Genomic DNA, 12468 nt, shown 5'->3' with positions numbered 1-12468 from the left:
AATGATGAACCTTTTTCAGGGTTTGTGGGATTTTACAAGTCTTAAAATTATTAGCACAACCACAGTGAGTGTTTGATGGCGTTCATTAAAGAGTTAAATATGTTAATATAATATATATATTTTATAAGAGATGCACTATACAGCATATATTCAGTACATAGTCTAATCATATGGGTTTGTGTAGCTAGCTGGAATTTTTTATAAGAACTTTCTATTAGTGGTAACAAGTGTGTGTCTGTGTGTGTGTGTGTGTGCGTGTGTGTGTGTGTCTGTGTGTGTGTGTGTGTGTCTGTGCATCTCAGGTTCGAGGACTGCTGAGCCGAGTCCTCAAGGCTCTCCAACTCTAGGACAGCAGAGCAGCACCAGTGAGGATATCTGGGTGCTGCGCAAACCTCTGGCAGGTAAACTCACTTGTGTGTTTGCAGGTAACCACGTGAAACTACTTGTCCTCGATATAACACTCCGCGCGTGTGTGTGTGTTTGTGTGTGGAGGTGGCGAGCGCAGTGGCAGTGTGGGCAGCCTCGGCAGTGCACGATCATCAAGCAGCCTGCAGGGCTCTGGAAACACACATGTTCTGACCACCCCTGCACCCAGTCCACACCCGGCAAACACACCAGGAGTCAACACACACGGCCTTAACGCTCCGGGCCTGCACGCACAAGCCGAAGGAGTCAAGGTGAGAATAGTCCTTGCATTTATTTGTGCACATCTTTACAGAGCAAAGAGCACGACGTTTCTGGGAAACAGCAGAACATTTTCAGGAAGCCCTGGTCTACCTTCTGAGTTAACCACAACTGTGTTTCCTGCACACTTTGCTGGTAATTTGGAGAGATCAGCAACATCGTCTGTCTTAGATCAGTCTGTCAGTAGATCAGGTGCATTAAGCAGGTGGCCTCCTGGCTTTTTATCACTCACATAGTAAATTTAGTATCGATATCTCGTCCATTCGGCCTCAAAACGACACAAACGTTACAACTAGAGTCATAATAGTGAAGGGTCTTCAGTGCAATTTATGCTCTTTGCTGTTTTTAGGCGTTACCTTAAAATTCCTCAATTAGCAGTTCGCCAAAGCAGGTGAAAATCCCATGTTGTGCTGCTGGGAATTCATCTATTTTAAGAGGTATTTATTCTAGGAGTTCTGCTGTATTGGTAAACTGCAGGAAATGCGGGAGGGAGAGGTTCACAAGCCAGAATCTGTCTGTTGTATGTGCACTCACTGAGCTGAGTCACAAGACACCTCTGGGATTTGAGTGACTATGCTTGAGTAAATGTTTCATTTTACGAGTGTGTGTGTGTGTGTGTGTGTGTGTGTGTGTGTGTGTGTGTGTGTGTCTTTTAGCTCCTGGCCACTGTGCTGTCCCAGTCGGTAAAAGCCAAGGAGCACCTCTTGGAGCAGTCGCAGTCTGTCGAGCAGTCAGCGAGTAAGCACACACAAACCCACCCAAACACCGCACCAGTGAGATGTCTTCAGCTCTACCTGAAGTGATCATTTGTGCCGCCTTTCATTTAAGTTAAAAGGCTGTTTTGCTGCTAATTGATCAAACACAGCAGTGATTTTTTTTAAAAGGTTGTCTTCGTGTGCTGATGAAACGAAATGGTAATGTCTGTGGTAAAGGGAAAGCAATTTAAAAAAGATCAAGGTGCTCACCGGTACAACAAGAGCCTCGGGGCTTGTTTGAATCGCTGCATTTATGAATCACTTTTTTCCTCATCTCACTTTTAGTCAAACTGGCCCTCTAAAGTCCACCTGTCTGTTCATATCAGACGCAAGCAGCGTTTCCCGTCCCAGTCCTTGTATAAAAGTGATTCGAGTTATGCTTTATTTATAAAAAGCTGCTCTAAAATGCAGCCAGGGACAGCTTGCTCTTTCATGGGATAAATTCTTTTAGGTTCCCAGGATGTGGTGTGTTTTACGCTTCAGCCGCTTGTTTCAAGTGAGAATAAAGAGGCTGAAGTGTAATTAACCCATGTAGCATCAGCCTGCATGGATGAAGCGATGGAAAAATCAAAATACTTCAGTTTAATGAAATTCAGCCTTAAAAACGAAAAGCTTGTAGCAATTTGTAGCATTTAGTAACTGGCATATATTGAATGACTTCATGTATGATTGCATTGGTTAAGAGCCCACTTTTAAAAGATAAGTTCACTCAAAAATGAAAGTCAGTATTAACTCAGGCTGTTGGGAAGTCAGGCAAAGTTTCTTGGTCCGCAAAGCATTTCTGGAGCTTTGCAGCAAAACGGCGTTGCAGCCTAAACAACTGAAGTTGAATGGGGACTTGTTTTAAAATAACCAGTAAAACCATCAAATGGTCCCACACAGCTCGTCCAGCATAATCCAGGTCTCTGGAAGCCCTGAAATCTCAAATATATTTTAAAAGATATTATTTACACCCTGGATGCACGGTCGAGCTAACGCTTTTAGCTTAGCAACCGCGGTGAAGATTGTAGCTTTAAGCAGGGTGTCAGTAACGTCTTCTCAAATCCTTTTGAGATCTTGGGGGCCTCCATGGCCTCAGGTTACACCAGATAAGTTGTATGAAAACATTTTGTGTTTTCAGTGATGTTTTTAAGTTTTAAAACAAATCCCCATCTTCCTCAGTTTTTAGGAGAACGATGCGATGTGATTTAGCTGTGCAGCGATAATGACTGAAATTTCATTTTTGGGTGAACTTTTCCTTTATGTAGCGCCTTCCGAGGAGGTTTCGATTTGACATTAATGTAGCAGCTGTACATGTGTTGCCAGTAACAGTTTGAGCTACGGGAACTCATATATTCACAATGTGTCTATAAACTATGTTTGATGTAAGATAATACACACAGTGTATTGTGTAGATGTTTATATGATGTCTCAGCTGTTCCACTTCAGTTCGGGCATTGTGCTTGTAGTTGTTGTTGGTTTCTTAACCTCGCTTTGAGAGAAGCAGATAAATTAGCATATTTAAATCAGCTGTCACTCCACCAGTTTAAGTGATATGTGGGAGGTGTGGTGCTAAAACACCACAGAGCCGGCCAAGCAGGAAAGCTGTTACCAAAAAATTATTATGAAAGACCACATAGACAATACAAACCTGACTTGATTTGATTTTTCCACGGCTTCACACTTTCAATGATTGCGCTCTGTCTCGAGACAAATAACACCATTTCCTGGCTTCAAAGCAAACAATTAAGGAACTGGGTGCTATTTTCATTTCCAGGTTCCATTTCTTAATAATTTACTAGAACAGAACAGACTTCCAGTAAGATTTCAGAGGAAGGAGAATTAAAAGAAACTTTTCATTTCCTAGATAAGTGACTAGAAATGACTCATGATTGAATGACAACACCAAACATCCTCCATCATCCGAGTGCAGTACTTATTTCTGTTTTCCCTGTTATTAGTTGTTCCTTTGTAATCATCAATTGCAAAAAAACTCTATTCTAAGAAATGATGATGAAACAATAGCACTGCCAGGACAGACATGTTATAAATAACCAGTTTGACACCCACGGAAATCTGCATCAAATAAAAGTAGTCGTGTCAAAAAGTGTATTAATAGGATTTAAAACAAAGGTCTACTGGTGATTATGGTGATTAATTAAAATAGAATAGAGTGAGGTAAAACTGTGTGTTATTGCTGAAAGTCATGTACTTTATTCTTTTTCCTTCTTGTTTCTTTCCCTTGTCCTCCCCCTTTCACCTCCACCCCAAGGCTCCTCCAGTAGCACGGTTCATGAGCAGCGGTCGTTTGAGCGGAAGGCAGAGGAGGATGATGGGAAAGTGAGTTTTTGGGTGGCCGCTTCATTCGCTCTGGGGGCCTCCTCTCTCTATTGCACCCGTTTCCTCCTCAACCAGTGCTCTGGCTTGAGAGAAAGTCAGTAGGGCTCCGCGAGGGCGTCCGCCAGGGTGGTCGTGTCGCACCTGAACACGGGCGACACCCTGCGCATGGGCATGCGAGTGTGTCACCATGGAGACAGGCAGAGCGACAGACGCATCGAGGAGTCAGTCGCTGTCTTGCCTTCTGCCCCCCTCTCCCCACACCTCCCCAGCCCCCCCTCCTCCTCTTCCTCACCTCACACTGAGACACCAGGTGGCCACATGCTGCCGCTCTGCTCTAGAACCTGCCAGCAGCGCTGCGTGCTCTGTGAATCTGAGGGTTTAACTCCCCGTGTGTGTTACAGAACGGTTGCCAGGCGACAGCAGTAGTGTTCTTAGCGTGTCCTCATTGGTTGATCACATCCAACAGTCTCTGACAGTAAATTCATTCACAAAATAACAGCTCAGATGTGTTTGAAAAAGTCTTAATTTGAACCGTTAAAGAATGACAAAGACGTTACTTCCCTCTTACCCTTAACGGTGATAATCTGTCATGTGCAGTTTTGAAATCACCAGCTGACTCAACAGTACAACAAAAGAGGTGAATGGAAATTTCATTGTGGCGACAAACTGAGCAAACTTCTCCATGAAACAGAAACCTTTTTACTCGTAGTTTATAATCCGCGGCTCTCGCTCTGATCAGGTTTGACCTGGTTCTGCCTTTATTAGGTCTGAGAGAATAACTGTGAGGGGGCCTGACACTATTGATCATTTTCACTGCATATTATTCTTCTAACAGTTTAATTTCCTCACTTCTTTTGTCCAACCAACAGTCCAAATCCCAATGACTATTCATTTACACTCATGCATGACGAGGAAAAACAGCAAGTCCTGACATTTAGGAAGCTGGAACCAACAAGTGTTTGACAGCTTTGTTTGAAATATGACTGAAGAATGACAGAATAGTTGAATAGTGAAGCTGTCTTTTTTTGGCAAAACACAGTTCTGTTAATTCTCAGTGCTGTATCGTAGGCAGCTGGACATGTTTCAGTATTTTCACCTCTGATCCAAGAGGCCTCCTCAGTTCTAACCAACTGGAGAGGAGTTGCAGGCTTTTAAGTATAGAATCAAAAGGAAAGAATTAGACGTACCATGACCTGGATGACTGAGAACCGTCATCAGCACAGTTTTCAACACCATGAATGAACTTCCATTCACCTCCATTGTGTCGGAGGTCAGTCTCGTAGCCGGGATCTCAAATCTTTTCAAATAAATCTGCATGGCTAGCTATCAGTAGAGAACGGTGGTGATGCTTTGTTTTTATTTTTACTCTGTTTGTTCTCTGGTATGTCTTTTCTATTTTGAAGATACATTTGTGAATTATAAGCAGTGTTGTTGGGGAGTAATTTGTATCCAGAGGGATCAATTTATCATTCCTGAAAAGTCTGATTTAATTTACTCCATTTTTTTAAGTGACAGCGACAGTTTTTAATACTAAATTACGGCGGTATTTTTCTTTGCATTTGTGTCGACGTTGTGCAAATATCTCAGGGTTTCCGTTTTGTAGCGTGTCCCAGGGCAGGGTTCCCGTTCCTTGCTGTCAAACGTGCTGTAGATTTTGCTGTAGATCAGCGTTCTCCTCTTCTTTGGGATCGCGGATGCTGTTCTTCAGTTCTAGAGCGGGCTGCTATGCTGTGTTCTAGAACAGGTTCTGTGTGCTGTGCTCTAGAAGAACCCCCTGCGGACTCTTCTAGAAGCAGGCAGTAGTGTTCTGTGTTCTGTGTTCTAGAAGCAGGCAGTAGTGACGTGGCTGGGTGAGTTTCAGCTGCAGTTCTACACCACCCACTTCCTCACCGCGGGATATGATCTAGACACCATTAGCCGCATGACCCCCGAGGTAAGGTCATGACCCCTGACCCCCTCACGCCCCGCCCCTTGTCTGTCAAGGCTCCGCCCCCCAGCACAGCTCTCAAATCAGCTCCCCACCGACCCGGATGATGTCATCATGACCCTCCTGTCTCTGTCACCTGACCCCCCGGTGTGAGTCCTGAGCCTCAGCCAGTCACTCCTCATACTCTGTCGGCTTCATTTACATACCTGTGTTCACACATGGCCGTGTGTTCCAGTCTGTGCCGTAAACGCTACTCTCTGTTTGTCCTTGAGTGTGTTTTTAGTGCCGGCGCGCCTGTGTGTGTGTGTGTTTGTGTATGTGTTTGTGTATTGAAGCAGACACAATGGTATGACGTAAACCCCCTCAGGGCAGGGGACACTCACCAGAGATTATCCAAAGCAAAATATTCCCGAGGGCATACCACATGCTGCTCATGTACAAATGTCAAACGTGCACATAAAGCTGTTTACATTTAAAAGAAGAAAAAAAAAACACCTACAGTATGTGCGCTGATTTCCTGATGTGACTAAGTGTTCTTTGCGTTGAAGGACCTGACGGCTATCGGGGTCATGAAGCCTGGACATCGAAAGAAGTTAACATCAGAGATCAGCAAGCTGCCCTCCACAGACTGGCTGCCTGACCACAAGCCTGTAAGGCCCTCACGTGCACTGCACAGAGTAGACGAAGTGGGAAATGTTGCATTTTGGCAGCTGCATGCTCACAAATACCTACACATGCTGCGGAATACAGTCAGATTGTAATGTGTGGCTTGTGTAATTGTGTGTGTGTGTGTACATGTGTGCGCTTTAGGCGAATCTGGGAGACTGGCTGTCTCACCTCGGTCTGAGTCAGTACTACCAGGTTCTGGTGCAGAACGGGTATGAAAACATTGACTTCATCTCGGACATCAGCCTGGAGGATCTGCAAGAGATTGGCATCACTAAGCTCGGTAGGACACAGCTACGTTATTAATCTAGGAATCAAAACGATACGATAACAGTTTGATTTTGTTCCCTTCACGTAAATGTATCATTTTTTGAGACACGTCAGTCATAACAAGTCTGTAGTCTGTACCGATGTTATTTTAAGAATATTAATCCCACTTGTGTTGCTTTACAATTCACAAAAGAGTGCAGGATTTGGTGGCATTTAAAGTTCCACTCCAGTGTATTTTGTCATTTTTATATTTCCTATTTTTTCTTTGCTGACAATGTTGATGAGCCAAGTTTTTTTGTGCTCAAGCTGAAATGGAACCATGACTTCAGTAGAACAAACTCTGCAGCTGCCCAGTTTGAGTGACAGCCGTCACTATACCTGCTCATATTCACGCCATTGCTTAGCCATGCTAATATCAATGCTAAGGCTAATCCAGGCTCATGATGTTGATTTTGTTTGAACGGCAGTCTGGTTGCCATGGTAATGGATTATGTATGACATTTAACCACACCCCCATTCTCTGTTTGAGTGAGAGCGTTGACCATTAGACAGGAAGAGAAACTGACTGGAGGGGGGCCAACCACCATGGTTAACTGGAACACATTTGGCCACATATGATAATTAGCAAAAAAATGGTATTTTATAAAAGTATGGATAATGAGACTGATGAAACATATACTTTATGTTTCTTAACAGTCCTTAGAATGACGTACAATTCCAGGATCTATGAATATGTGATTATTTTTCACTTTCAGAGTTTAACTGTTGGTTACAAGATGTAAGATGAATATTTGACCAGGATGTGCTTCCAGACTATCTGTGAAGTCATTGAGCACAGACAAACTGTACTCCTCCAGTCAGTGAATGTGAAAACAGCCTTCTGGAGCTCGAACATTCAACTGTAGAAAGAAAGAAATACTTATTTATGACCGGAGGGAGACTTGAACTTGATTTTCTCTGTATTTCAATATGGATACTTTCAAAAGATTTTTAAAATACAGATAGACCCATCAGAAAAACTCAAACGTTCTGAGGCTGGGTACCAGTCAGATGTAACGATAATGCCTGCAAGCGCAGGATGGGTTAAATTTACATTTTTCCAGGAACAGACGCTCTTTTCCAACACCCTCCTTTAGCTTTGAAGTCCACATATGTTTTATTCTCTTTCTATCTGACAATAACTATTCCTCCACACCTCTGCCTCCCCTCAGGCCATCAGAAGAAGCTGATGTTGGGGGTGAGGAGACTGAAGGAGATACAGAGAGGAGAAAGCAGCTCCGAGCCTCCTCAGAGTCCCTCGACACCTCCATCCAGTCCGGGTGGCAGCACCAGCTCCGAGCCCCGGAAGGAGGTGAGGAAGCAGAGGGACGGTGGCCCCAGCCCACTGGCTAAACCTCGCCCGGGTCTCACGCATGCCCAGACCCCTCCCCACACACCCACACAAACCCCACCACAAACCCCACCACATGCCCGCACCCAGCAGGCCTCCCCCAGGGCTCGGCCGCGCCCCTCCACCCAGATGGCGGCTGTGGATTCGTCGGTGCCGCTGCTCCGCCTGCCCAGCGAGGAGGAGGAGCGGCGGAGAACTCACAGTCTAATTGGCTCAGAATCAGACTCAAGATACGCCACTGTGTGCCGCAGCAGCTCCGCACGTCCCGCCCCAAATGATGTCACTGTAAACCGCAGCCAATCATCCGTCACCCTCCGTCCACGTCGGAAAGGTCGGCCCCCCACACCACCTAAACGGTCCTGTTCTTCCATCACCGGGGGTGACGGGGAGGGAGAGGGAGTGGGACAGGTGGAGGGGCTCTTGGGCCTGCCAACCTATCGAGAGAGGCGAGCCAGTGACTGCGGCAGCCTGGGATCAGCTCGAAGATCTCAGGACTCAGCAGGCCTGGAGAGATCAGAGGGGGCTTCTGGGAGTGTTCGCAGCCTCGCTGCCATGCTGGAAACCTCCATCGTGGGTGGAGCCAAAACCCTGCCAAGGAATCTGGGAGGCAGCACCAACTACCTACAGGTGGGTGTGTGTGTCAGTGTGTTTGTGAGAATTTTGAAATGTTAACGATATGTGTGACAGTCCTATGATCTCCAGGTGAGTCCTCCTACTCTTCGTCGCCAGGCAGGAGCAGGGGGTCTTGGATCTGAGGATGACGATGTCTTAAGTCGGCGCAGGACCATCAGCGGACCAGAGGGCCTCCCTGGTAATCAGACTGACCTGTTACCTCGGCAACCAGCCCAGCAACGTCCAGAGCCCCGGCCCCGCTCCACCGTGGTCTCCTCAGCGACAGAGATCACAGATGGCATGGCGACACTCCGAAGGAAGCCTCGTCCTCTGGCAACGGACTCTGAAGCACCTGCACCCGTGGCTACCACTGTTGTTACCATGACAACCGGCTCCGACACCATACGCAGGAGACCGCGCACGTCCGAGCAAACAGAAAGGGTCATTCAAAGCAATAACCAATCAGACTCTCCCAGCAGTCAGAAGGGCGGAGGCGAGCCGCAGCAGAACGGCGGCGTGGTCCTGAGGCGGAGGCCGGTGTCCGAGGTCTCTGATAGGACGGAGACCAGCAGAGAGAGCTGTGAGTGGATGGAGGCGAGGAAGTCTCTGAAGCCTCCGGTCTCCCCTAAACCGTCCACAGTCACCATCAGGAAGGGACAAACTGACCCCCCGACCCCGACCCGCAGGGTCCCCATACCCGGTCCTGATAACACTGACCCGGCACAGAGCCCTGGTGAGAGACACACATTCACACACACACACACAGTCACACACATGCATGAAGACCGGTATTTACCCACAAACATCATATATTCAAAATGAACCTGCATTTAATACAAATTAAGCATCCTATTACATGTTCCTACCTCTTCTACCCTCACACTGTATATTTATTCTGAAATGTTCTGGCTGAATCTGTAAATATAAATTACTTCCATCAGCAGAAGTTAAAGCTTTACTGAATCCGGCAAATGTTAAATAAATATGTGAACAGCAGAGTGGCTAAATTGAACATTTAATTACAGTCTTTGAAAATTATTACTATGCATGATTGAGTCAAAGTAAGTGCTACCACCTACAGCGACCGTGGGATTGGTCCACCTTATTAATAAACCAAATGAACTGAATTTCATATCCTGACCCTTTTAGTGACCCATTACAAATTTTGACACAGTTTTGAGGGTTTATTACAATTCACAGCCATATTATTGGCTTCTAGTTGTTTGCTCAGCCACTCATTTTACTTTTCTTTAATACAAAACGTTAATAAAATGACCCCACAGACAAGAGACCTGTTTATTGATAAATATGTATATTACAGATTAATACCTGCTAATGTTTTAATGTTGAGGCAGAAAGTCCTAATTCTCCATGGAAATGGAAACACACAGAGCTATTTCACACTTGTTTTAATTTCAAATATATCGCTTACAGCAACTTTGAGAAAACAACATTGTAATATTTTCAACAGATCATTAACATTAACATAAGAGTGAGGATGTCATTACAATAAATGCATTATAATTTAATATCATAAGTTACAGACTTGCAGTGAACTTGTATTATGATGACATGATCATACTATTATTGTTCTGGGGAAGTTGTGATTAAGAACTAGAAAGGTGAGTAACTGAAGGGAATAGCTCTCTTAAAGGTCAGTGGTGTAGGTGGTAAGTGATTTAGTTTATTTTGACAAAGTGGCCAAACTGTGTAAATGCGTCATGTAATGCACACCGGCCCAAAAAGACTTTCGCATAGGCTGACGTTGTGAAAGAAGCGGCTGTAAAACGCTGCAAAATGACTCGTTTCACTGTAAGAATTTGAGCCAATCGGTCCGACAGCATTTAGAAAGTCTAGAAGAGACGCACAGTTAAATTGTTTTATCGTCATTCAAGTGAGTGGAGGGTAAACTGGAAGCAGGTTGAAGTCTGTAGGGCCGCTCAATTGCGGAAGCTAAAGCAAAGATCTGGGTGTTTTTACATCCAGGAATTTAAAACTTTTTTAGCTTCATGGGTCGCTGAGCAGCAATCAAATGTTGCTGTGTCCAGGTTGTCCCTTATTGAATCCAAGCGATGAGGACTGGGCTCCCTCTGTAGATATGAAAGGCTCCTTCTGAAGTAATGAAAACACCATGATTATGCTAAAGGTGATCTTAATGAAAACGTAATCACCTTGTCCGCCTCTAAAATCCCTGAATCATCTCCCAATAACCCTTTGAAGATGTAGGTAAAGATGTTATTTATTGGTGACGCTTTGACCGAAGATGATCTGAGTGAATACTGCAGGCGGTAAGAAAACTGACATCGTCCTCTCTGCCTCTCTCTCTGACCAGAGCCGAAGCGTGTTCCTCCTCCTGTGTCCCCCAAACCCCGTGGGCCTCCGACAGCACCTAAACCAGGCAAAACAATAGTAGCTACAGCTACCATGAGCCCGACTTCTGCTGCTACCAGTCCAGCTGCAGCCAGCCCCACCCCGACCCCGACTCCAACCCAGACCCCGACCCCGGCCCCCAAGCTCTCCTCCCCGCTCTCTGCCTCTGCCCCTCTCCCAGCTCCTGACACCCCTTCTGCCCCCTCCCTCTCTCCGGGACTCCCTCTTGCTTCCCCCTCTCCGGCCCAGAGTCCCTCCACCCCTTCTCCGCACCCTGTCAAACCTCCCCGCTCCTCCATCGCCGGTCTCTCCATCGACCTGGTGGGAGGAAGGGAGATGGAGGAGGAAGAGGACCGGAGGAGGGAAGAGGAGGAGAGGAGGAAAGAGAGGGAGCACAGGAGGCAAAAGGAGGAGGAGGAGGAGGCGAGGAAGAGAGAGGAGAAGGAGAATCTGAGAGAGGTGGAGGGTCAAGTAGCGGAAGTAGAGCAGAAGGAGGAGGTGCAGCATCGTTTGGAGGAGACCAGTGCCTCCTTGGCAGCAGCAGTGCAGGCTGTGGAGCACAAGATCAGAGAGGAGGACACACAAAATGAGTGAGTACTTATACAGTTAATCTGCAGATTTACCACATAAACATGTACCATTTATTTCCAGGAAAAGCCTCTCAGGGCTACTTGTTGGCATCCAAGAGAGAACCAGAGCATAAATAAGCTCTTCCTCACACGATGATGAGCTGCAAAGTCAGAGGACGCGTTTCAAGCGCCAAGTAAAAGTTCACCTGGCTTTGACGCTGTCACGAGTCGATGCGCGCTTCCCTCTGCATGACGATACAGTTCGAGGGTGCAGTTCGTTAGTAAAAGGATAGTTCCCACATGAAACTGCTTCTGAAACTTCTGTGGATTAGCTTGAGTCATGATTTCTGGAAAGAGCCATTGTTTTGTTTTTTCAAATGTACTTTTTTTTTTTTTTTGGGCACTTTGAGCACCATGAACCGAAACTACCATCCAGTTCAATTAAAACGAACAGAAGGCAGACGATATCCAGGTAAGCTAGGGGGTTAGCCTAGCTTAGCATTCTGACTGAAAATGTGTGGAAGCGGCCGATTTGGCAACACAACATTTGCACTCAGATTTTTGATCCTTTTGATGTTGTTTTCTTATTTTTTCACGCAGTCTGTTAGCGAGCCTGTAATGAGTATTCCACACTTCATCTACTAAAAAGCTCAATAAAACCTTTGAATGTAAAGAAAATGTTAAGCAGGATTTTGTGTCTGAAGGAGTTTGTGTTGTTAGAGTCTCTCGGGGGGAATCACAGTCGGGTTCAGTCACTATGGCAACCTGCGCTGTCCGACTGGCAACGACTTTCTTATCTCGCCCTCAGCAAGAGAGCGAAAAAGCTTTTTTTTTTTTTTTTCTCTCTCAACTGTTGAACTATTCCTTCAAGGAGGCGAGTCAATTAAAACTCCAGAGGAACATTTA

General features: G+C 45.7%; 1 protein-coding gene across 4 annotated transcripts in view; it reads left to right on the top strand.

Annotated features, from left to right (window-relative positions):
* The window catches only part of LOC119025863 (caskin-1-like), a 38993-nt gene that overhangs the window by 22854 nt on the left and 3671 nt on the right, over window positions 1-12468 (top strand). The window contains exons 11-20 of one of the 4 annotated variants that reach the window (XM_037109880.1): window positions 303-401; window positions 493-677; window positions 1341-1422; window positions 3691-3758; window positions 5587-5691; window positions 6234-6335; window positions 6496-6634; window positions 7833-8638; window positions 8714-9356; window positions 10956-11583. In XM_037109880.1, coding sequence (XP_036965775.1) covers window positions 303-401; window positions 493-677; window positions 1341-1422; window positions 3691-3758; window positions 5587-5691; window positions 6234-6335; window positions 6496-6634; window positions 7833-8638; window positions 8714-9356; window positions 10956-11583 — 2857 coding nt within the window. Of the gene's footprint in view, window positions 1-302; window positions 402-492; window positions 678-1340; window positions 1423-3690; window positions 3759-5583; window positions 5692-6233; window positions 6336-6495; window positions 6635-7832; window positions 8639-8713; window positions 9357-10955; window positions 11584-12468 lie in introns of all 4 variants that reach the window. The other 3 variants (XM_037109891.1, XM_037109875.1, XM_037109896.1) reach the window with 3 other exon arrangements.

Source organism: Acanthopagrus latus, chromosome 1 (genome assembly GCF_904848185.1).
Source record: "Acanthopagrus latus isolate v.2019 chromosome 1, fAcaLat1.1, whole genome shotgun sequence".
Taxonomy (NCBI): Eukaryota; Metazoa; Chordata; class Actinopteri; order Spariformes; family Sparidae; genus Acanthopagrus; species Acanthopagrus latus.
This window is presented reverse-complemented; position numbering and strand designations above follow the sequence as displayed.